The following is a 25,454-nucleotide window of genomic DNA, read 5'->3' as shown; positions in this document are numbered from 1 at the left end:
TATATCAACTGAACCAACAAGAGGGGAGGGGGTGTGGCCCTTTATGTGGACAGTGACTTGAAATGTAAACCTGTTGAACAGTAATTGAAGATTTAATGGAATGCATAACTGTGGAAATTGAAATGTAAACCTGTTGAACACATGACAATAGTAATTGAAGATTTACTGGAATGCATAACTGTGGAAATTGAAATGGAAAGGAGGAGATATATTGTTGTGACCCATGTAAACAGAACGCCAGGGTCAAAGGTTGAAACATTTAAAGACAGTTTGGAAGTATTAATGAACAGGCTAACTGAAAGTACAGCATTTATAATCTGTGGTGACTTTAACATTGACCTCTTAAATGGGTCTCAACATAAAACAACTTCAGACTTCATGGATGCATTATACAGCAGAGGGCTATACCCATCGATCACCAAGCCCAGTAGAATCACCTCCACCTGTTCAACATCAATTGGCAATATTTTTATAAATGTCATGGTTAAAAGTGGGCTGTTAATAAATGACCTAAGTGACCATTTAATTGTATTTGTAATCTATGATTGTGAAATAAAGACAAAGAAGGAGGAACATTGCAATAGATATGTAAGGGTAAGAACTGATGAAACAAAGTTCAGGAATGACCTCTGAAAAAAAGAGTGGAAAGGAGTTTATGTAGAAGAGGTAAATGCTGCATATGAGGCACTTAAGCGTCTTTGAGTACCATAAAAAGTGCTTAAATGCGATTTATTATTATTATTATTAATAGTATTATTATGATTATTGTTATGGTCAATTTATCCAGATGTTAAGATTCAGATTCAGCTCTGCCCAAACTTAAAAAACGGCTTGTTCAACACAAATGATGCAAGGGGACAACTCTGTTCCGTTTAGATTGATGGCACAAAGTGAAATTCCAGAGGGAGAATAGGTTGATAACCTTTAAGAAACAAAAGGGCAAATTATACTCATGCTTGATTAGAGGTGCGCAGGTGAAATCGGTCCCTCCAGAAACATGGGTTGCATCCTGTCTGTTGGGTGTCTGGGTGAGCTCTCTCTGCCCCCTTCAGGCCTGGAATTCCTCCACAGATGCTGGTCCTATGCTCACACTTGTTTGACGCCACAGTTATTATTAATATTAGTATTATTATTAATATTATTACCTTTCACTGTATGACAAACACTGTCCGACAATGCCATGTCAACATAAAAAATCTAGCTTCAATAAAAAGCCTTGGATAACTTGGGCTTGCAAAAAGAAAAATAACTTTGTAGAGACTTCATTAAATTTAGAACAAAGACTGCTGAAAAACAATACAAGGTTTATAAAAATACGTTGATATGTATATTGAGACAAGCCAACAAAGAGTATTATAACGAGACGTTAAGAGGAAATACAAATGATGTCAAAGGCACTTTCTAAACAACGTAATAGGGAATAAACCCGTGTCCACAGGCCTGCCCAGTTATTTCATTAACGACAATAAAAAGGGAATGAAAAACATGAAGGAAGTGGCAAATGAATTCAATTCTGTTTCTGTAAATGTTGGGCCTCATCTCGCAAATTCTATAAAACAACATGAGGATGAGCAAACAGAGAGTGGCTGGAATGTGAGACATAAAGTGTGTTTCTCGGAGAAGTGAGTGAAAGTGAAATTAGATCCATTGAAGCAAAATCCCAAAATAAGACATCATCTGATAGTGATGGGATCGACATGATGAGAGTGAAACAGACTATTGACTGTATGCCCAAACCACTAAGCTATATTTCCACACGTTCTTTCAATACAGGTACTTTTCCAGACAGAATGAAAGTAGCAGAGGTTATTCCACTCTTTGAAATGGGAGATAAACACGGCTTCACTAACTACAGACCTGTGTCTCTGCTTGAAAAACTGTTTGTACAAAAATTAGAAACATTTATTGAAAGGAATACTTTGTTGAATGAGAGTCAGTATGGCTTTCGGGCAAACCGATCTACAGCTTTAGCATTAATGAAAATAACAGAAGAAATGACAACAGCAATAGAAAGTCAGAAATACACAATAGAAGCATTTTGGTACCAAAGATCATACCATGTTAATTTCTAAATTACACACATACGGTGTGCGAGGAATACTTCTAAACTGGTTAAGTAGCTCTTTAGATAACCAGCAGTGGCTCAGTCAGTAGGGGCTTGGACTGGGAATCGTAGGGTCGCCGGTTCAAGTCCCCGAACAGACTTGAAATATGGAAAGTGGACTGCTACTTGGAGAGGTCCCAGTTCACCTCCTAGGCCCTGCTGTGGTGCCCTTAAGCAAGGCACCGGACACCTCCAATCCCCCCTCCCCATTGCAATAGCTGCCCACTGCTCCTAGTACTAGGATGGGTTAAATGCAGAGGATCAATTTCACTGTGTGTGCTCTGCTGTGTGCATGTATGTGACTAATAAAGAGGGTTTCATCCTCCCATTCTATTCTAATACGTAGAGTTTGCTGGTAAAACATCTGAGAGTATGAACACAGGGCTCGGTCTTGGGGCCTAAACTTTTTCTTTCGTATATCGATGACATATGTGAGATATCAAAGATGCTGCAGTTTGTGTTTGTTTGCAGATGACACCAATTTCTTCAGTTCAGGAGATGATTTGAAGCTTTTAGCAGGAAGCATTGTAAATGAAATGGCCAAACTTAGAATATGGTTGAATGAAAATAAGTTATCTTTAAATTTGAACAAAACCAAGTTTATGGAATAGAACAAAGGGTGAAAAGTTCCCCTGTCCATAGATGGAGTGTGTCTGAATTTAGGTTGTTGGGTGTGACAATGGATGACAAATTGACCCGGAAATCACATGTAAAAAAAAAGGTGTCAAAGAATATTTCTGTTTTGAATAAAGCAAAGTATGTGTTAGATTCCAAGGCAATGAGAAGTCTGTACTGCTCACTGGTTTTGCCATATTTGAGCTATTGTGTGGAAGTGTGGGGCAACACGTACATGAGTAATATAAATCCATCGCTTATGTTACAGAAAGGAGAACACACAAATAGTCTGTTTATCAAGTCAGGACTTTTAGTTGAGTTCCAGAAACTACTAGTTATATTCAGGGCAAAAAGCAAAGTATTACCAGAACAGGTTTGTTTTCAGTTCAGAGGATGAGGACCGAAGAAGGACATTTCATTTTGAGCATCAGTATGGACGGACTGCTTTAAAGCAGATGTGTATTTCAGGGGTTGGAGTCAAACTGTGGAATTGTCTACAGGATGATTTAAAGGGTTGTATGAACGTTTTTCAGTTCAAGAAGAAGTATAAAGAAAGAGTAACTAAACTTTATGAAGTGGCAGGTAATCTGTTTCCTTAGTTGATCGTGAATTGGTGCGTATGTCACACCTTAATACTGTTATTGTAATATATCTCTAACTACAGGCTGTCTGATGTTTACGGCTTTTAGATGGATTTTCTGTAAAGTTATCCAGTATCCATTTACTGAACTAATATCCAAAGTGAAAACCCTTCTCCTTCTGAGGTTAACAATGTAAAAGATATCTTTTGGTTGTTTTAATGGGCAACAGTGCTAAAGGCCTGACCCGGCACTCCTGATTTAACAACAGTGCTATTTTGTGCTAGGAAACCAGATCACGGTTGACCTTAGCTCACTTGGTAGCCTGTAGCTTTGGACAGTTTCCTAACTATAACTGCAACAAAAAGTGTATGACCCCACTTGTGTTTGTGGTCTTACATTTGGTTCACTTTCTTTACTATAATATTTGTAAAACATTTAGGAGATTTTATTTGTTTTTTGCAAACTTTTAATGTTTATTTGTGTATTTTTAAAATCTATTTAAGCTTCCTAATTAACGATCATGCTTTTAATTTGGATCCCCATAGAAATGTTCTGTTTTCGCTAGAATTTAAAGTCGGCGGGTCGGCGCCAGAGCGGCACACCTAGAACCAGCTGGACTCAGTATTTAGTTCACGGGCCCCTCAGCAGGGTGGATGAGTATTGTGTCTCGGAGTCTTCATTTCCAAAGGAAGGTTGGCGTCTCAGAACACAGGGATGTTTTGGATAAAGTGTCCACCGAACAACATTTGATACTGTATGTTACAATATTGAAATGTGTTTACCTGGAGGTTTGATATCCCCACTGCTGCGATCATTCCAAACATAACAAGGAACATTCCTCCAATGACTGGGTCTGGTATGGTGATAAAAACTGCTCCAAATTTCCCAAAGATCCCCAGGACGATCATCAGAAGTCCGGTTGTCTGGAGGACCAATCTGCTGCCAACCTGGCAAGAAATGAGCACAGGGACTGGTTATCTCGGGAACACATGCCAGCGTTATGTACTTTTTAACCAGGACTTTGCAATATAAAAAAACAAACCTTCTGAATAGCATCGCACATGTCTTTAAAAGGACACAATCAATCTCATCTGCAATGTTTTGAGTTGGACGTAGATGTGCGACGAGAGAGGAAACGGCGTTGGAAAAAGAATGCTCGGGTCAAGCCTGCAGAGGCCATAAAACACTGAGCTGTGGCGACCGCGTTTATCTGTGCTGTGCTGCTCAAAGACCGGCTGTTATTTTAGACAAGCTTGGGTACATCAAACTGACACACCATGGCTCAGTGCTATATACTTTTTACATACCATTCTAGTGAAATACTCCATGAAAAAGAAACTTAATATATGACAAGTCTCTTAAGGTCAGTGTTGGCCAAGAGAAAACTGCATACAGGCATCTTTATAGATGTCCTCTTCTGTGTGATGCTTTTAATCCCAACATCGTTTTCCCACATTGATTTAACATTAAACATGTTTTCAGGATTTTGTTTTGCGAAATTAATAATATATAGTGGCTGTTTTTTTACAAGCTGAAGAAGGCCACGTGCCAAGAAAAGCAAAAAGCCTTAAAAAGACTCAAATTGATGGACTGTCTCCTCTTCCAGTTATATGACCATCATTTAAAGTGTGGGTCTGGTCAGCAGCTCAGACAGTGAAACTCAAACAACCGCAGCCTCCAAGAAATAAATCTTCAACATTATGGGCCTACCTAACACACCACAATCAAAAGGTCAAGCTTAATCCGACCTGACCCCTCTAACTGCAGTCCCAGGAGGTGCGTCTGGTCCCTGTCCACCCACACACTGAGCTTTAAAACTCGAAATGGCGACTTTGGGGAAATAAGAAAGAATAAGACAGATTTTGAAAGAATCCAATTAAAGAAATTCAAAGCTCATTAAGCCTGTCCAGCTCGTTAAGCCACACCCACAAAGCTGATCAAAGACAACGCAGGGCATCCACGCATCGTTAACCATAGCCAGCTACTTCATGTCGCACAAACAAGGAAAATAGCTTTAGTCATACCGGACGATAATTACGGTTATTGCAGGTGTTAGTACTCGATTCTGATTCTGTCTTCTGCTTTGCAAAGGAAACTCTGACCAAGGTACTTTTAGTGGATTGATGTGAGTATACTATACTTTTCAGGTGTAACATGTTGGCAAAAAGCCCAAAGCAACACACATTACACACATCATGTCACATCATGAGGTAATCTCTTGACCTTTTCTTTTGCAAAAGTCAGAGGAACTGAGAAAATCCTCTTGAGCCTGTAATGTACCGGAACAAAAGTCAGCGGCGGGAATTCAGCCCAGGGGGGAGCGCAGAGGGGCAGTCAAACATCACAATGCTCTGCTAGGCATAAAAGACATGAAATGACAAGGATTTGTCTGTCAAGATACAGATTGTTACTGCCTTTAGAATAGCCAAAAGCAAATTCTGCCATGATTAGGCTTTGATGTATGCAAATAAGAGGCTTACTGAATAGCTGGTTTAAACCTGTTGTGTTTAAGTTACAGTGTGAAATGATGTCTGTGTCTATTCGAGCTTTGAACATGATATTGAATTCTGTTGGAAACATCGGTCACATGGTAGAATTAACTGCATTTATGCAGCGCTTTTACAGTATTTGAACCCTTAAGCGCTTTTACAAACAGTACATTTCCCAGTTTGGGGTAAATAAAGTACTTCTGAAGCCTTCACCCGTTCAGACACATTCATACAAGGCGCTACCTGCTCAAGGAAACCAAAATTCTCCCCCATTGGCCATGCATCGGGGGCCATTCAAGGGTTATGTATCTTGTTCAAGGACACGTTGACATCTTGACTTCAGGGGCTGGGATTGAACCACAAACTTCCAATTGAAGGACGAGCTTCTGCCTCCTAAGAGTCCTTCATAACTTTTATGTACCTTGGTTATGCCGAGTGCAGCGATGTTCTGGCTGTAGGAGGTGGTTCCGTTTCCAGTTCCCCACAGTGCAGCCAGGACGCAGCCGATGCCTTCCACTGCGATACCTCGGTTTATGGCGTGAGTCGGTGGAGGCGGGGCGCCAGACAAGCGTGCACAAGCATAGTAGTCGCCGATTGATTCCATGGTAGATGCCAAGACGCCCGCCATCATACCCAACACTGAAGACACACTAAATGTCGGCATACCCCATTGACCTGTGTGGTACAGTATAATTAGTTTCCATTCATTTAGACACAGACCTCCTCTCTAAGACCTGTAAATATGTTCAGAGGTTTGCTCTGGCTGATCACTGGATGTTCTGTTTTTAAAGGAATGTCTCGCAGACCGCTACCAGATGATCTCAAAGGTGCATGCATTACCTGAAGCCATTGAGGGATTTACAGTGTGTTTATGCTGCAATACTTCTTAACGCTTTTAATGTCTTTCGTTTTTGTAAGGCACTTTGAATTGCCTTGTGTTGAAAGGTGCTATATAAATAAACTTGCCTTGCTTTGCTTCAACTTACAGACAAGACGCAGTACGAAACATCTGCTAGACTTAACTCAATCGGGAACACCAACATCTTGCTCCAAATATCATGGTAAGATTGGATTCCCTTACAGTGTGCAATCTAACTGCCTGAACTCTGAAGTCTTGTGGACTTCAGAGTTCTTCATGCTAATATCTCAAAAAGTGGATGTGGGGAGCCGCTTCTTGCAATCTGTTGTCACTAATAGGGGTTTTCTTTTCCTTACAATCAGGAAGACTACACTTAGGTTTATTCAATCTCAATTCTCACAGCTCCTCCAGCTCCCTTTTATTGTAAGATTAAAGGTGTCCGATCTTTTAGTTAACCAACTCCCTTCCGCCATGATCTCGGACAGCCTATCATTGTTAAAATTAGATGTAAACCATGTTTCATCTATGCATAGGTGAACTAATAAAGGACCCAAGCTGGCAGGTCTTAGCTTTTTAATTCCTAGACGCATCACTGTAAATATTGTGCATCCTATGTATGTATTCCATGATAATCTATCCGTGATGTATAGCGTAATACTGACATGTTGCATCAGTGTTATTTTGTATGCATGTCACGGCAAGAACCATCTTCCCTTGGAAAAGATAAGGTTATCTACATCTTATTTGACAACACCTTTCCCAACCACAGGAGCGTATCACTTTTTAAGGCGTGCATCAACTCAGTGTAAGTCTCTTTTGATAAAAGCATCAGCGGATATTATGCAGATTCATTCCCAATCATCAATCGAGAACTTTTTGCAAGGCACGCAAGAAAATGCTTGCATATTATCTGTGCCAAGACCCCTATGAATAAAAACCACTGAACATAATTAGCACACGCATCATGAGCTTGGAATTTTGATCGGTGTGGTGGACATGTTGGCCTTTTCACAGATGACAGCCTATTTATCCTCCTGCATTTAAAAAACACCTGAGTTATAAGTGCCTGCTTATAGAAAATAGGTTTGTTTTATTCAGTTGTTGCTTTTGAAATGACCCTTTACACGATTTTATGCACACGTAAAATAATGTCCTGCCAAAAAAACATTGCATTGTTTTCACACAGCGGACGTGTTCAGCCAGACGTTCCTTTTCCTTTCTTTGGCACAGTGTTATTGTTGTAGATTGTTTTGCCACATGTAAATAATCACAAAGTCTTACATTTTTTTCTGATTTACATTTATGAATATGGAAACTGACACCAGAATGACCCTGAAGGTTTGGTTTCTGAACACCCCTTAATCTATGGATTACTTTTGAACGACACATGCATTCAATATTTCGCTGAACAAAGAAGATTGTAGTGAAATACACATTATTTACATCGCTGTTATAAGAGAAAAAACCCATGAACTGCTAAATGATCAGGTTTGAAAACCAGTCCAAAAGTTGTACAGTTTTATTACGGCAGCAAATGTTCCAAGAAACTCAGGAACACATGCTCCACCTGGAAATCCTGCAAGAGTTGTTGCCAATGCAGCTTTACGTTAAAGCCAGCAGACTGTCAGGATGCTTCTCTTCCCATTGCAGTTGTGAAAAACTGTCATTGAATAAGTAACCATAATCATTATTCCATTTTGTACAATATATTAGCATCCTAATGGACATTTAAACAAAAGGATTCAAGCGACAACTTGGCGGATCGTTAAAGAGCCATTGTGCAACCTTCTTCTAAGCTGCGCAATGTCCTCCGTCTGCATTCAGTTTGGATGTTTTGTCAAAGATGAAATAAGGGAGAGGCTGCAAACAAGTTGAATAAATTGCAGGAACCCCAGTACTAAGCCGATCGAAACGACTCCTGACAGTTTGCCCCATAACCCTTACCCCAAACACTTGTGACCATGTGCATTGCAATTATTTAAAAAAAAAGCTCTGGGAAAAATATCAGTAAGGTTTCAATGTGACCAGGTCTGACCAATTAGGTAGCCTGGAAAAAAGTGCTCAGGTGGGATATTCATGCACTTACCTGGGTAAGGTACATGGAACCAAGGGGAGTTTCTCACGGCATCCAGGCTGATGTCAGTCCTGGCTGAGAAACCATACTCATCGGACTTAGATGGAAAGACATCAAAGATGGTCAGTAAGAAGCAGACCAACCAGGCGCCGCACATCCCGAACAAAGCCTAGAATTTGTCATCAGAAACAGAGTGTAAATACAGTGAAGTTCAACCAATGTAACAATTAGTTTAAGCAACTTCTTCGTGCCTGTTGAGGCAGCATTCACTGCATGTTTGGAAGAATAAAAACCCTGAAGCTATTGAGTTAAGTCTCACATAGCCAACACTACCTGCCAATCACTGATTTCAATCACAAGCCACTGACAAGCCAATCCCATGGATGTGTTACTATGTGTACTCTGTTTCTAGTTCAATCTCAGCCTTTTTACAACACGCCTTGAGTACCGGCGTGCACTTCTGAAGGCATGTGCAAAGGGATTATGTGGCAGTAAAGAGTATAGCAAAATAATGCAGATCTTTGACAAAAGTCAAACAGTAGCTCGAGGGCAGAAGAACATGCCAGAGAAATGTATTTGCACTATTTCTGCACTGTTGCTATCCTGATACCTTAGTTTACAGTTGTAAAGAGGGAAAATCATTGCTTAAAAGTCTCCCATTTAAACAACGGATTAAACATTCAGAGCATGACATGCATTATACAACCACTTGATGAATAAGACTTTCTAAGAAACCGTTGGGTGTTGGCCAACCCTCATACATTAGACGGGCTTATTCTATGCGGCTCGTTAATCCCTGGCTCCGTTCCTGTAAAGCGCAAACTTTCATTTTTGTATGGCTGGATTTGATTGACAACCAACACTGATGAATAGCTGTGAATAACATAACTGTTGAGTGTAAGTTCAAGACCTTCAGGGCTTTGTCACTAGGCGTTTCAGGCTTTCACAAGATGTGAGTCACTCAGTCAAAATGTGTGGAGCTCGACACATAAAGCATTCAAACCATGGAGCCAAACAGAGTCCTGAGGCTTTTAGTTTTCTGGATGAACTCATACATTAAGTTTGATGTATTTTGCATTATTTTAAACTTCATTCAAACCACGCTGCTTCAAAGCATGTCCTACAAACTCATGCTGACTATTAATGCAACACCTGTTTCTTTTTCTTCACTTGTTAATGAAAACAAGCTACACTGCATTCATCTCCAGTGAAAATATATATACTGTATTGTCACAGTGTAAATCAATCAGTGCAAATACAAGCAGCATACCGTTCTGATAGACAGCGACCCGAAGGTTGTGCATGTGTGTACCTGCATGAATGTGAAGCAGGGCATTCGTGCATGACTGAAACCCATCATTATGTAAATGATGGTTTCAAAAGTCCGGCCCCAGATTTAATACAAACCCGCAGCTTCGGTCTCAGTCTGTATATTTTATGGCTAGCTAGGAAAGTCAGAATTGTGTTTTTAGATTTGTTCACGCCTGCCTGAGTGGCTCATATTTGGTTATATTGAGGTTGGTCTGGAGAGAATCTGCAGACACACACACACAGAGACACACACACACACACACACACACCTTAAATATTGTTATGCACGCTTCTTAAATAAAGCTAGGCTATCTTTGGCTCTTTACTTTACTGTAACAAATGAACATTTCCTCCTTCCTCCTATTTTAGTGCAGCTTGCATGCTGGATTGGCAGTTTGGATGATTCATGAGGTGGGTTTTCACATACAGTAAATCTGATTTCACACTGATTTCATACGGGCTACACTTTTATGTCCTTTCCGTGATACAAAATAAGCAGAACACATGTTACACAATGTTGGGAACTCACAGAGAAGAGCTTGAAGAGGGGATACTGGAAAACTTTCCACTTCTTATCCTTGTAAGCAATCATCGGAACGTCCACTTTGCTGAGGTACTGCGAGAACAGGAGGATGAGACAGACCGTGCTGTGGGAAAACAGAAGACAGGACAAAAGGCTTCACTCGCAGTTATTTCCCCAATGGCCTGGCCTTCACTCTGGGCCAGTAGTTGTTCTGCTTGAGCATGGCATACTTCCATACATCACAGTAAGAGAGGAGGCAATAGCAAGTGAAAACATGCCATTTGGCACAGCAGGCGTACCTACATGATACTTGTCAACGGGTAAAGGATTATGGGTAAGTAACAGTACAAGTGTGGTGAAAGTTGCCATTTGAGTGTTGTAAATGACTTTACTCCATGCCTTTGAACGCCATTTCATGCTGCGCGTGAAGCACTTCATGCTGTGTATGGAAACATTGCATACTGTGCATGAAATACTGTTCTGGGCTCAAGGCAAGTGTCATGGTGCATGCTTTCTCAGTGGGAAAGTTTACAGCCATGGGAATATTAATAAATGTGCACAAGACAGGACTACTGGAAAGAACGGAGGGGTTTTGTTTTTTTTGCAAGTTACTCGATTCCAATTCTAACATTGTATTTGAAACAATGAAATAACAGTCTTCTGATCGGGTTGAACATTTAGAAGGATAAACATGTTCCTAAAAAATCAAATGAAAGGTAAATACTAAGAAATCCTGTTTGATTTTGTATGAACAACTAATGTATTGTTTGATATAACGTTAGGCTTCTTTCCAACACTTACACACATTCAATATCGCAGACATCCTTCAGGAGCACTTTGCGGTTAAGAATCTTGCCTAGGAGACTCGGACATGTTGTCTACCGGAGCTGGGGGTCCAGCCACTGACCTTATAATGTGTTGACATCTGTTTCACATAACCCTGAAGCCACAGTTGCCTCCACATGATATTAACAACCTACTGTAAATGTTTTACTTCATAAATGAAACATTTAGCGCTTAAATAAACTGACTTACTGCATTACGTACTTCTGCATTCAAATCCTGGTTTGTCCGCTAGCATAGTAAATAAAGCATGTCAACATTTTCTTTGCTGGACATATTGATCATGTTTTTGAAATTGACTTCCTCATTTCCCCTGCACTATGGCAGACTACAGTCTCAGTATTTTGTTGTGTGCGAGTGAGTGTTGAATTACATGTCTGTGTCTCGGCTTCTGTAAGTTCCTGGCGATCATGCATGGAGAGTCTTTGTGGGTGGGGGGAGGAAGGGTTCAGGGCAGCAGGGTTAAGAAGGATATGACTGATTACCATCCATACATGGCACCAGGAGGAGGATGAGCTGAGCCTTTTAAAACCCACAAGGCTCACTCAATGTAATGACTTTAGTCTGCATTATCTGGAGAGGGCGGCGGTAAATGAACACAGATTTCATGGGGCTGGACAGGTCAGCAGCGAAAGGTAAATCAAAGGAGAGTTAATGTGAAACAATGAGCTGCAAGCAGGAGCAGCAATTCTCGAGGTTTGGGGGATTTAAATCGTGGACATGATTGCTTTGATAAGAGGCAGGAACGCAGACAATTTGAGACGCAGTGAATACAGACATTTCGTCGCACAGAAGCATAGTTATTAGATTAGACCCCTATGTTTGCTAATGTTATCTGTTTCCCATAGTATACTTTTACTGTACTGTATTTGTTGAAACCCTAATCCTATTATATCAATCAGGTACGGCCATTTTAGTATTAATCCTAATCTCAGTAAGCTTTAAGGCAGACAAGCTGGACAGTAAAGACATCCCCAGACAAAACAAAGGACAAAACTAAATAAATGAGAGGAGAGACCCAACAACTGCAGACGCATAACGAAGGGTATTAAGGGTTTGTGTGGGAAAGTTTGATGGAAATGATGTTAATCATATGCTATGTGCCTCACACAATCCTCAAATCTAAACTTTGGCTTTGGGATAACGCTGGGGACATCATAAAAACAAGAATGAGGAAACATTTTTAAGCGGATGAAGTGTAGCTCTGGAGGTTTGCTGGAGACCGGGACTTTCCTGCAGCACCAAAAGACTTATTACAACAGTTACATTTTGCAATTTCAATTAATTGTGCAGCCCTAAAATGTAGGTTTCAATCAATCAACAGCAGACACTATCCACTCACAGAGCAGCGATTCCCCAGTGACCTCCAGACTTTTTCCCAGCCTCTATGAACAGCGACAGGCCGATGAGGTTGATGGTGGGAGCGATAGCCAGCGGACCGATGTATTTGAGCACTAGACCCACCAGCCCGGAAAAACCCAGGACAATCTGGAGCAGAGACGACACAAGGATGGCTCCCTGGATCTGAGGGCGGAAGGGTTATAGCGACACAATTATTTCAAGATTCAAAATCGGGATACGTATGCTAGGTTCTTAATCCGTAGGGGTTTGGATTTGGAACTGGCGGGCACACCGGTTCGAGTCCCCGGATGAACCAAGTAGAAAATGTGGTCTGGTTCTTTGAGAAGCATCATCCTCCCGTGGGTTTTTATGCAGTCTAAATTTCGCTGTGACGATAAGAACTAGATTCAATTGATTTCAATCGTTTATTTCTACTTCATGGTTCCTCTTTTAGCCTTTTTTGTCAGGCTTTTACAGGCATGTTGGATTTAAAAAAGGTACGTTTTGTGTGATGCACAAAGAGGAGCTGAACCCTATGACTGGTACTATCACCATGCAAACATTAAGGCGTGACAAAGCTATACACAGTCTCTATCGTTCCCCTTGAATCCATTTTTGCTGCCAAGGAAATCGATTGGAATAATCGTCTATCTCAAGTGAATATTTGACATACCTCACGCATTCTTGACATCCAGATCTCATCAGAATCATCCGTCTGGAGCGGGCTGCTGCTGCTGTTCTGCAGCTGCATTGACAGCAGCACAGACCCTTGTGGGGCCGGACACTGCCACTTGGGCAGAGCGAGAATGGCCAGGGTTGGAGTGATGAAACTGAAGGTCCCACCCTGGAGTATGGGTAACCTGCAAGTCATTGAGGTTACAGGGTTAAAGGTCAGGAGTTCACCGAACCAAATGACCTACAGACATGATTTCATTTCATTTACCCATTTCTTTCACTTCAAACGCTCTGATTTTGTTTCAATCTCTCATATTCTGGACGGACTGAAGTGAATCTGAGGTAGTTTTACATTTGGAAATGGAAACATGTTTTCAAAGTGGCTTTCCATGAAACAGTGTGGACTGCATGAGTGAAAGTGTCTATTGGTGTGTTGAGCGTATGTCGGTAAGTTTTGGATCTTTCGATTGGTAATCCTATGTTTCATAAAGCCCTTAATACCAACGTTTTGAGGGTTTACACAAATAAAGATGTACTTATTATTCAAGTCAAAGTGTAAGCTGTGGATCCTACTTTTGTCCCTTTAAGCTTTTGCCAAACTGTGTAGGTGGAGAACTCTAACAAAAGCATTAGCTGTTTGTTCAGGCTTACTGTTGCAGCAGTGGGGGCAGGAAAGTGTGTATGGAGCCCTGTACAGTATGTGTGGGAGGCAGCTGCACTGTAAAGGCGTTGGGATTGATGCATAGGTTGCACAAGGATTTTCCTATCAAAGAGCCACCGGATTTCAAATCACTATTATGAAAGGTAAGCTCCTAAACCTCAGAGATCCTGCGGCTTTAAATGAAAAGCAACTTTCAAAAGTGAATTGAATTTCCAAGTGTGGCGTTGAGAGCCCATTGGTAGACTGACTCTTCGTTTAACTCCACATGAACCTCCACAGGAGTCTCTGCCAGAGCTGACCTGAGCTTTAGCATGTTGTAAATAAAGCTCAGCACCGCGCTCGCTGGGCACGAAGACTGTGCAATTGGCAAAGAGACAGTGTAGTTAGAGCAAGCGTGGGAGGCCTGGGGGACACTGCCATGCACCCCTCAATACATCAAGATCTAAATACTTCAAACCTAATCATCGCATGTGTAATCCATTCCAGGTAAAGGTATGAAAAGGGTAATATACTGGAGTTCCCTGCAACTTGGGAACACTATTAACTAGAAAAAATCAAGGTTTGTACCTGCTGTAAATCTTAAATCCACAGAGGGTTAGAATACCGGGGAAATCCACACGCATCCATTTCCAATCTTGCATATACATGGTTTACTACGACTGTCCTGTGAGACAATATGGGGTTGGTTACCTTGTACCGATAGCTGTCTGCAGCAGTGTACATAGTCCCGACACGAAGAATATGGTGGAGATGAGCTGGCTTTTGGCGATGTTGTTGTCCTTTATGCAGAGGGGCTCGGCCAGGATCAGCGGGACTGCGATGATGCCCCCGAACGCGAGGATGTAATGCTGCGGGGGAAGATAAAGTTAGATCATGTGGTGACTCTTTGAAGGGGTGAAAAAAGACCCGTGACGTTTGGTTTCCGAGGAGGTTTTCCAAAACCACAAGAGCTGTATGCTTAAAATAACTCATTACTATAGCTGGCATGCATGGAGTTGATGTCAAAATGCAAACCGCAGTTGATTTCATTTGTAACAGAACGCTGACTTTTCATTCTTTGTCAGGGATATTCTGAAAAGTTCTTTAGATGTTTTACAGAAAAGCCCACACTTGAGCATGGCTTGAAACCAAAGTCTGGAACCATATTTGGGATATTAGGATAGCATTACATGTGTCTTAACCACTAACAAGTGTGTTTTAGTTCATATTAGAGGCCTCCCTGTTGGATGTACGTGGCACATCAGTTCATTTAGTTTGTCCTCACCTTATAAAACATCAATCAAATCATCCCTCCACATTCAGGGCCTTAGACATCTGTTCAAAAGGACATGTGGATGAATGTTTCCGTGTGAGCCGTCTCTCATGGATAAGGTGTTTAGAAAACCAAAACCACACTTTAAAGTATTTACCCGCGATATATCATTTTGACTGTGCTAGCTTTGTGTTACGGCAAGTGACCTCTCGCAATCTCAAGGGCTTAGAAGCTGCCAGAACAGAATGAGAAAAGAGCGAGAGAGCAGACTCAGAAAGTAGCGTGCGCACCATCGTGAGTGCATGCGCCTTGCAACATACTTCCATAAGCAGCATGTTTCTACACAAGGCAGAAGTTGATTGCTCAAAAGATTCATGAGGGTATTTTTAAATCTGCATCCGTCATAAATTAGAGGGAGATGCCAAATGACCTCTTCAGAGCTGTGTAAACTTGCTGCTTACTTGTTTTTTAACTGGCTATTACAAAGTTATATCAATGAAAACAAACGCCAGTGAACTGAAGAATATGAGCGTGCATTAAAACTGTTGAATTAAGAGGAAATATTTCTGCAAAATCCACCAAATAATCAAGGGAGGCACGTTCTCAGCTTTTAAAATGGCAGATGTGCCAATGTGTTGCTTTGATTCTTACCCAAACCTATACAGATCTTCACTCTGAACTACAAAAACAGACAAAACGTGTGAATTTTTAAAACACGATGATGAGGGCCACATGAAGAAGGAGTTAGAATAATGAGGAAATAGCCGGACATTTTTAAAAGTTGAAATTTAGAAAAAAGGGAGTCTGAATTTTGAGGAAAAAGTCAGAATTTTGAAAAATGTAAAGTCAAATAGTTGACTGAGGTGACCCAGAAAACATTCACACACACACATGGCCTTTTGCCTTGGTTTCAGTCCAGCTCAGAATTTACAGCTCGTCAAACACCTCGGATTTTACAGCGCTTCCACTCTTCCTGTTAGGCAGTCTTTAAAGGGGATGTAAGATCCTTCATTCAGGGTTAACAAGCGCAAACCCTTGTGAAAGACCCTTAACTGGAAGATGCTGTGATCTGTAAGGGTTTCAGTAGGATGCTTCTGTTAGGTGTGTGTTTTATTGATTTCTATAAACTGGAATTGGAATTCTACAGACACTGGATTGAAATGGCTGCCATACATGTAGAGCAGGGGTGTCCAAACTATGGTCCGGGGACCAAATGCGGCCCGTAGTTCATTTTGAATTGGCCATCAGCGAATTCAAAAAGTATCATGGAATATGGCCCACACCTGTTATATTGTGCTTCTTAAATATATATCTGTAAACAGATACACCACAGTAGTATTCATGTGTTAATTATCCAATTCATGCATATCAAGCCTGAAATAGAGCCTTCATATGTCCCCTTGTTATTATCAGTCTGAGGTTTCTCTTTTCAGGAATGAGCTGCCAACTAAATGAATGAAACCCTACGGAGAGCTGTGATGTAGGCTGTTTGGTTTTCTTTCTTAAAGCATATTCAAGTATCAACCATAATTTATCTACATTTGATTTTGCTAACTTATAACTTAACCTATGAGGCAATATACAGTGAAAAGAGTTTGGACACCCCAGATCGAGATTAGAACAAAGATGTGGAAGTGGTCTCTTTCCAGATAGAATTGGAGGATGAAACCCTCTTTATTGTCACATACATGCACACAGCAGAGCTTACACAGTGAAATGTGTCCTCTGCATTTAACCCATTCTAGTACTGGGAGCAGCGGACATTTTTAAAAGTTGAAATTTAGAAAAAAAGGGAGTCTGAATTTTGAGGAAAAAGTCAGAATTTTGAAAAATGTATCGGACATTTTTAAAAGACGAAATAAAGAAAATGAATCAGGAATGATTTTTTTTTAAATAACACATTTTAGGAAAAATGATCCTTTTGAAGAAATACTCTGAAAGAAAAAAAATCGAAATTTGAAAAGAAAATAGAAAGGAAAAAAAATGGGAGACAAAAAGTGCAAACTTTTAAAAGATGATGATTAGGGCCACATGAAGAAGGAGATGGAATAATGAGAACATAGTGGGACATTTTTAAAAGTCGAAATTTAGAAAAAAAAGTCGGACATTTTTAGGAAAAAAGTAAAGAAAATTGTTGATTAAATATTGGAAATTGTAAACAACTATTAAGATTTAAAACACACTATTCAATGGTGTGATAAAGTCAAATAGTTGACTGAGGTGACCCAGAAAACATACACACACACACATGGCCTTTTGCCTTGGTTTCAGTCCAGCTCAGAATTTACAGCTCGTCAAAAACCTCAGATTTTACAGCGCTTCCACTCTTCCTGTTAGGCAGTCTTTAAAGGGGATGTAAGATCCTTCATTCAGGGTTAACAAGCGCAAACCCTTGTGAAAGACCCTTAACTGGAAGATGCTGTGATCTGTACGGGTTTTCAGTAGGATGCTTCTGTTAGGTGTGTGTTTTATTGGTTTCTATAAACTGGAATTGGAATTCTACAGACACTGGATTGAAATGGCTGCCATACATGTAGAGCAGGGGTGTCCAAACTATGGTCCGGGGACCAAATGCGGCCCGTAGTTCCTTTTGAATTGGCCATCAGCAAATTCAAAAAGTATCATGGAATATGGCCCACACCTGTTATATTGTGCTTAGCCCAATGTCAAATCAACTCTGTGATTAAAAAATGTTCTAACAAATCTTAGTTGATGAGAAAAAGCCCAATCATTTATGCATATCAAGCCTGAAATAGAGCCTTCATATGTCCCCTTGTTATTATCAGTCTGAGGTTTCTCTTTTCAGGAATGAGCTGCCAACTAAATAAATGAAACCCTACGGAGAGCTGTGATGTAGGCTGTTTGTTTTTCTTTCTTAAAGCATATTCAAGTATCAACCATAATTTATCTACATTTGAACTTAACTTATAACTTGACCTATGAGGCAATATACAGTGAAAAGAGTTTGGACACCCCAGATCGAGATTAGAACAAAGATGTGGAAGTGGTCTCTTTCCAGATAGAGTCGGAGGATGAAACCCTCTTTATTTGTCACACACATGCACACAGCAGAGCACACACAGTGAAATGTGTCCTCTGCATTTATCCCATCCTAGTACTAGGAGCAGTGGGCAGCTATTGTGCAGCGCCCGGGGAGCAGGGATTTGAGGGCACCACAGCAGGGCCTAGGAGGTGAACTGGGACCTCTCCAAGTAGCAGTCCACTTTCCATATTTCAAGTCTGTTCGGGGACTTGAACCGGCGACCCTACGATTCCCAGTCCAAGCCCCTACTGACTGAGCCACTGCTGGACTGACTGAGCCACTGCTGGACCGACTGAGCCAATGCTGGACCAGGTCTGTGTATTGGAACTTTCTTCACAATACCCCAAATACTATGTAAAATATGTGTTGAGTACATCACCATAATCACCCAAGTAATCCCAAGTGTTGGTACCTGTTGACCACAGAATTATTTTTCCTGGAAGGTATGATACATGATTCTGAGAAATTGATGTATGTTGTGCTTTATTCAAAACAGAGAGGTGATAAAAAGAAGATGCAAGATGACATAATGATCCCTGTGGAAATAGGAGGTTGTTACAGCTGTTATAGTGATGGGAGTAGCTGGGAGAAGAACGCAGTTTGGGTCAACAGTAACTTCTCCGGTTTCTTTGAATCTTTCAGTTTAGGGTCACAGAGCCCATTTTTCATTTACAAAATCAGGTATTATAACAAACAGCAAGTCCACATGCCGTGCTGAATAGAAAACATGATAAGAAAAGGGTCTTTAACTCTCAAGAAAACTGAAACAGTTTCACTATAAATATCTAAACTGCTGATTCCTGACCACCTCTTTAAAGTGCATGCATTTTGCAGGGCTTCCTTATACTGAAGGTTCATTTACTGCATGGTTCAAAGGTCAGGGCTTCAAAAAAAATGACCATTTGGCCTTAAGAAATCATTTTATATTTCCTCTACTTTCTTCTGTAAATCAAAGGTATGGTGTTGAGGTGAACCACATAAAGAACTAGCTTTGTCTTTCAACATGAGAGCTGAAAGTGTAATTTATTGTCAGATCTTGACAACAGCTGGATCAGAGTCGGGTTTAATGTCAAGATGTAATCCTTGTGGCTTTCTCACTCACTGTAAGTGACAGCCGCTGACAAAGGGCTGTATCCTTTTGAAGTCCTCTAAATCACCTGCTAATGCTAACTACTGTAAATGTTTTGAGCAGGTTATCGTAGGATCGTGAGGCAGATTTACTCTGAATTTTAGACTGGATTAGATCTTGCTTTTAGAGCACAAAGAAGGGAGGCCTGCTACACCAGGAAGAAACTCATACATATCCATATTTTTATTTCAAAAAGATATATGTTTTCTTTATTGAATGAAAAAACAGGTGATATTTAAGCTATTTTGTCTCATTGCTTGTTGTTTTTAGGCACGTTTCCTGTAAGGTTTAGTAATATCCCAGCCTTGCTGCCATGTGCAGGCTTGTTAAACCCAAAGTACACAAAGTTATTGACTTAATGAGCATCCTGCAGTCAAAGGCACCTTGTCAAAGTGATAATTCGCCAGGGATTTGCTTTTGAGACTTGGTATGAGAAAACATCATAGTTGACCCAAGAAGTGATCGGTGGAATTTACCTGGAAACCAAGCAGTATGCAGAGGTACCACGGCGGCCTGTCGTTGAGGGAGTAAACCAGATCTGAACCTTTGTCCACCGTCTCCTCCAGGGACTCTGTGTGTGGTTCCCCGATGTCAACTGTCAGCTGTGGCTGCTCATCACCATCTTTACCCTTGAAGAAAAAGCAAAGCAAAGGTAAACAAGTCATCAATTCAGCAATGTCGTGTCATCCGCCCCCGTTTCATTCCACATATTTTTCAGACACAAATTCCTAGACTTACATTTCTGACAACATACCTTAAACTAATAACTCAGACTCGTAGCAGAGCAGCAGCCAAAGCTTTTGAAATGGATATGTGTTTTCCTCTGTCCTTGAAAGGTTCAGAGGTTCAAAGGTTTTATTTTCATAAGCACAGCAGATACAACGTATATGTTGGCAATGAAAGTCTTATATCCCAGGCTCCTCCAACAACTCGACATACATGGTGCAAATAAGATAAAGAAAATAGTGAAAAAATTAGACAAGAAAAAATATACAATAACAACAATAAAGATTTAAGGATGTGAAATATATAAATATGTGGAATACATTGAAAGTATTTAAATACTTTACACTGTTGAATGAGGAGGTATGGACAGATGCATATATTATGTATAACAGATGTGTATGGCAGATGTGTATAATATATATATATATGTATGTGTATGTGTGTACTATAAACTGATGTGAGTAGACATTCACAGAGCTCAGGAGTTCAGCAGTCTTATAGCCTGTGGTATAAAACTGTCTCTGAGTCTGGTGGTCTTGGTCCGGATGCTGCGGTACCGTCTGCCAGACGGCAGCAGACAGAACAGATTGTTGCTGGGGTGATGGGGGTCCTTTTAATATCCTACCGGCCTTCTTCCTACACCGCTGGGTGTAGAGGTCCTCCATGGATGGCAGCTCCGTCCTGGTGATGTGCTGAGCAGTTTTCACCACCCTCTGTAGAGTCTTACGGTTGAGGGCGGTGCAACTGCCATACCAGGCGGTGATGCAGCCAGTCAGGATACTCTCGATGGTACACCTGTAGAAGTTGCAGAGTATCCTGGAGTCCATGTTGAACCTCCACAGCCTGCGGAGGAAGAAGAGCCGCTGTCGAGCCGTCTTGGATATGACCCTGGTGTGATGTGTCCATGTCAGGTCCTCACTGATGTATGAAACTGAGGGTAGCTCTGGGGAAATATTTCCGTCTTCACTGTAATGCAGAGCTGTTGATTTAGTCAGGCTCAAAGGAGAGACATAAATACAAATCGCACGCAGTTAGTGTGAGTGATGACGTGTGGAACACCCGTGTGGGTGATAGCGGAGGACAGGTGACGTGAACAACATGCCGTCTCCCAAATCCTATCAAGAGACAGAAGAAAGTGGTCCTCCCACACAACATTTTTTACCTCGTATAACCAATTTCATGTATGTACTTTTAAAGAGAGTGGAGTAAGATGTCATAGGGCAACTTAAATCACTGCCACGGTCAAAGAGCACAACATCCTTGTTATTGTGTGCATGTGAGATGTGAAGATATGAGGCTTCGATGGGGAGACAGAGTGTTGGTTGGAGAGAGACGTTGAATCTGAACTCTTTTATTTGCCCTACTTTGTTCGTTTTATTTGTTTTCCTTCTTTCCTCACAACATGGAAACGGCCTTGGGTCGCTTGAAATGTGCTATATAAATTAAATCTGTTATGCTTAAACTAAAATAAGACGTTGTTTTGTAGTCATTGCTGTCAGAAAAGTAGATTTGTCTGCACTGTATTAATTAAACAGGTCATTAAGTACAGGGGGAACAATTCTAATAATGAAAATAATGCTTTATATCAGTCCAATGCTTTTAGACTGATATAAACCAGTCACGTATTGCCGACAAGTCTCCCACGGCACGGTTGTAACGTCCCTCCAAATTAAATATCCGTCTAATGAGTGTCTAATGAGTGTCTAATGAGTGTGTACTTAGTGTCTAATCAGGATCAGGAAACAGTTTTATTGCCAAGTAGGTTAACACACACAAGGAGTTTGTCTTGGTGTGATGGTGGATACAGAAACACACATTAAATAAAACAAAAATGGGAGCCGTGATAAAAAACAATGATAAGAAAAACTATAAAATCATTCGGAGATTCAACAATATTTACACTGATATGATTGAGATATAAACATACTTAAAATTGGAATAAAATATGTGCATTTACAATGTGCAATGTGCGGAAGGGACAGTCTTATAACGAAGAACAACATAGCGTATAGATTGAGTTCAATTTCACTTCTGAATGACTTTTCCATTCATCAAGACAGCCTCAGTGTCCTCCCCTCATCATGAGCCTGATCCAAAAATCCATTGCCCCAATTTTGTGATGTGCCTCTTGTCAATAGCTGTCTTTCATTACCTTATTGTTAGGATGTATTTAATCTTGAGGGGGAGCGAAGCAGGCGGGACCCAAATGCAGGAAGGACACCGGGTTAAACTGAAAATACCTTTATTTCAAGCCCAAGAGAAACAAACGGATCAGAACCCTCTCCCTAAGGACCGCATCCAAATTCGACGAGGATCTCACAACATCTGAAGGACAACCAGAACTTACATACTAGAAGAGTAATCACAAAGACAAGACACAGGTGGGAAGGGAGGGAAAACACAGGAGCACCAGGTGAACACGATCAGGTAATCAAACAGGAGGGGGAACACAGAGACAGGAAGCACACTTTTCAAAATAAAACCCACAAAACGTGACAGAGGCAAACTCCCAGAACCCTGCAGGTCCGCTGCTGCCCTTACTACTTTTAAATCCAGCCTGAAAACATTTCTTTTTGCCGCTGCTTTTAATTGAACTGTTTTTGCTTTTAAATGATTGTTTTTAAATGCACTATTTCTAAATGCTCTTAATGTCTTTTATTTTTGTAAGGCACTTTGAATTGCCTTGTGTTGAAAGGTGCTATATAATTAAACTGGCCTTGCCTTGCATCCAGTTCAAGAAGTTGTGGACTATGCACTATTTGGTCAGCTTGTAAAAAGAGGTGTTATGATATATTGTGTGCATTGGTGATATAATGCACTTTACATCAAAGTGTCGACTAAATAACATAAATTATGAATCATGTAACTTCCTAAACGTTGAGGTTCTAAGAGGCAGTGTGTGGTGTTGAACCTTTGCTAAAGTCACCTCAAATAACTCTTCCAAATATCAAAGAACTTTGAAACTGGAGCTTGCATTTCATCCACTGCATCTTCAACTTCCAAAAAACATGTCTTCTGGGGGAGAAGGCATGTTTTTTCCTGCCATTTAAATCATTTTAGCTGAGACCAAGAACAGCATAAATCATAGAAATGGGAGAAATAAACAAGAAGAAGAAGAAGAAAGAGGGGAAATGTACATTCTGCATTTGACCCGTGCTAGTGTTGGGAGCAGTGGGCTGCCATTATGCACGGCGCCCGGGGAGCAGGGTGGTGAACGGTGCCTTGCACAGGGACACCTCGGTAGCACTTGGTCTTTAGGGGACTTGAACCGGTTCCAAGGCTATCCTGGACTTCGCCCCCACCGCCCAACAATGAACAATGCAGGTTCTGGCTTTCCTCCCAAACACCAATAAAGTAGGTCAGGTGGTTAATATGAGGGAAACCAGTTTCAGTATGAAAACAACATGTGATATACAAGTTGTTTGAATATATATGATGATTAGAAAAGACTATATCCACATGTAATAAGTAGATAAGTAATGAGAGGTGCATAACCCATGACTGATGAGACAGATAAGTGTCTTTTATACCCGTCATTTCTAAATCATTTTCCAGGTGGCTAGACGTCTACGTTTTTCATTTGTCTTTAAACACGTTATTTGAGGGACCAACTACACCAGATGACTTTCCTACCTCAAAATCTAAATGACATAACAAAACGGACTTGTATCAGGGGCTTATTTTATTGTGAAGGTGAAAGGTTTTGAAAAGGGAGGAGAAAAAGCACAACACGCAGGATTCAAACCATAAATCGCAGTGACTAGTGGTTCTTCATTTCAGTCAATGAAAGTGAAAACATAAATTAATTTAAACGAAATGAAGTGTTTTTCATGTGACTGTTGGCTCACTGAACTCAGAATATGGTAACTTGAGGTATAAAATATTTGTATTAGAAATGTTTGTTTAAAGTTATTTGCAAATGCTGTTTTTCCATCTGTATAATTAAACACAAATATGTTGTTTATAGAAGTTGATTTGACACCCTGATACTGAGGGATGGGAGCAACTGAACGACTAATGATCCTGCTACCTGATATATGTGAGACCAGGGGCTCTCTCAAATACCAGAAGGTCAACTGCTTCTTCAAACAGGCCACAAGGGACCGAACACCCTCATGTGGGTTTGTACAAACACTTTTGAGGATTTCTGAAGTGTTAACCTTTAAAGTCACCTGCAAACACTCTGACGGCTGCTTTAAGGACATTTGTCTCTTGTATATTTGTGTACACGGTAGATTACGGGACATCCCATGTGACCTTTTGGCTGTTTATCAATGCAAAGGTCAGTTCCTTCTTAACACTCACTCTCTGTCTAAGGGGTGTGGAAGTGGTGGGAGAGTTGGTAGTGGTATTTGATATGGCCTTGCCGAGGACAAGGGTGTAACAAATGTGGCATCTTCTAGGGGGAAAAAAAACCTATAACGTTGGAGAAGAAGCAAATACTTGGTTTAATAGGAGTCTAAAAAAACAACTGTTCAAACCGTTTCCTGTTGGTTAAGAAGGAGATTAAACTCCTAACCAAAACTCTGGATGACACAATTACAAGAAACAGATGGCTCCCGTTTATTTGGTCCTTCAGCCAGAGTTAGGATTGATTAAGTGTACGTGTTTACCAAACATATTCCTGCAATCATAACAGAATGACTTTTATAAACCCAGTTGTTCCTCAGCTATCGGGTTGCCAGGTCTTGTTCATCCTCCCACTTGATTCCTCCATATTAAACAGCCAGCAGATCAAATCAAGACGATCAATCTAAGCACATCAAGGTCCTACCACCGGACACAAAGTCCACATGCTGAAGCTGCGGGTCCTGAAACCCGCTGTGTCACTAACATTCAGTTAACACTTTAAACAAGAGAAAATGCCTCGCTGTACATCACACCGTTGCATCTGAGTCACATGATGGAGTCAGACCATGCAAATGCGATCCCATCTGCATCGCATTTCCTCCGTCTTTGATTCACTCTCATGTCATAAAGTTCTCAGCAGGTAGTGCACACACACGCTTTAGGGATTGCATGGCCTTTTGCTTCCATCTAGTGGCTATCTACCTGAGTAACAAGAGAAGAGGTCACAGTAGATGGATCTACATGATTAGTGTTGGACTGACTGTTTCTAATAAACCCTAATGAGGGTTATTTCACCAAAATTACAGAAAAAAGTGGATTTTTTTGCTCAAAAAACGCTATAATGTTGTTTGTTAATTAAAAAAAGAAGCAACTTGCTT

At 40.7% G+C, this 25,454-nt stretch overlaps 1 protein-coding gene across 2 annotated transcripts in view; it reads right to left on the bottom strand.

The window, feature by feature from the left end:
• si:dkey-106n21.1 (solute carrier family 23 member 2) overlaps positions 1-25,454 on the bottom strand; it is a 41,446-nt gene that overhangs the window by 9,452 nt on the left and 6,540 nt on the right. The window contains exons 2-10 of one of the 2 annotated variants that reach the window (XM_063875906.1): positions 19,977-20,129; positions 14,767-14,924; positions 13,414-13,600; positions 12,742-12,923; positions 10,563-10,680; positions 8,735-8,891; positions 6,211-6,464; positions 4,083-4,247; positions 124-1,091 (exon numbers count right to left, since the gene is read on the bottom strand). In XM_063875906.1, coding sequence (XP_063731976.1) covers positions 951-1,091; positions 4,083-4,247; positions 6,211-6,464; positions 8,735-8,891; positions 10,563-10,680; positions 12,742-12,923; positions 13,414-13,600; positions 14,767-14,924; positions 19,977-20,129 — 1,515 coding nt within the window. In that variant the 3' untranslated portion in view covers positions 124-950. Of the gene's footprint in view, positions 1-123; positions 1,092-4,082; positions 4,248-6,210; positions 6,465-8,734; positions 8,892-10,562; positions 10,681-12,741; positions 12,924-13,413; positions 13,601-14,766; positions 14,925-19,976; positions 20,130-25,454 lie in introns of those variants that run through there. The other variant, XM_063875899.1, reaches the window with a different exon arrangement.

This window comes from Eleginops maclovinus, chromosome 2 (genome assembly GCF_036324505.1).
Source record: "Eleginops maclovinus isolate JMC-PN-2008 ecotype Puerto Natales chromosome 2, JC_Emac_rtc_rv5, whole genome shotgun sequence".
In the NCBI taxonomy this organism is placed as follows: domain Eukaryota; kingdom Metazoa; phylum Chordata; class Actinopteri; order Perciformes; family Eleginopidae; genus Eleginops; species Eleginops maclovinus.
This window is presented reverse-complemented; position numbering and strand designations above follow the sequence as displayed.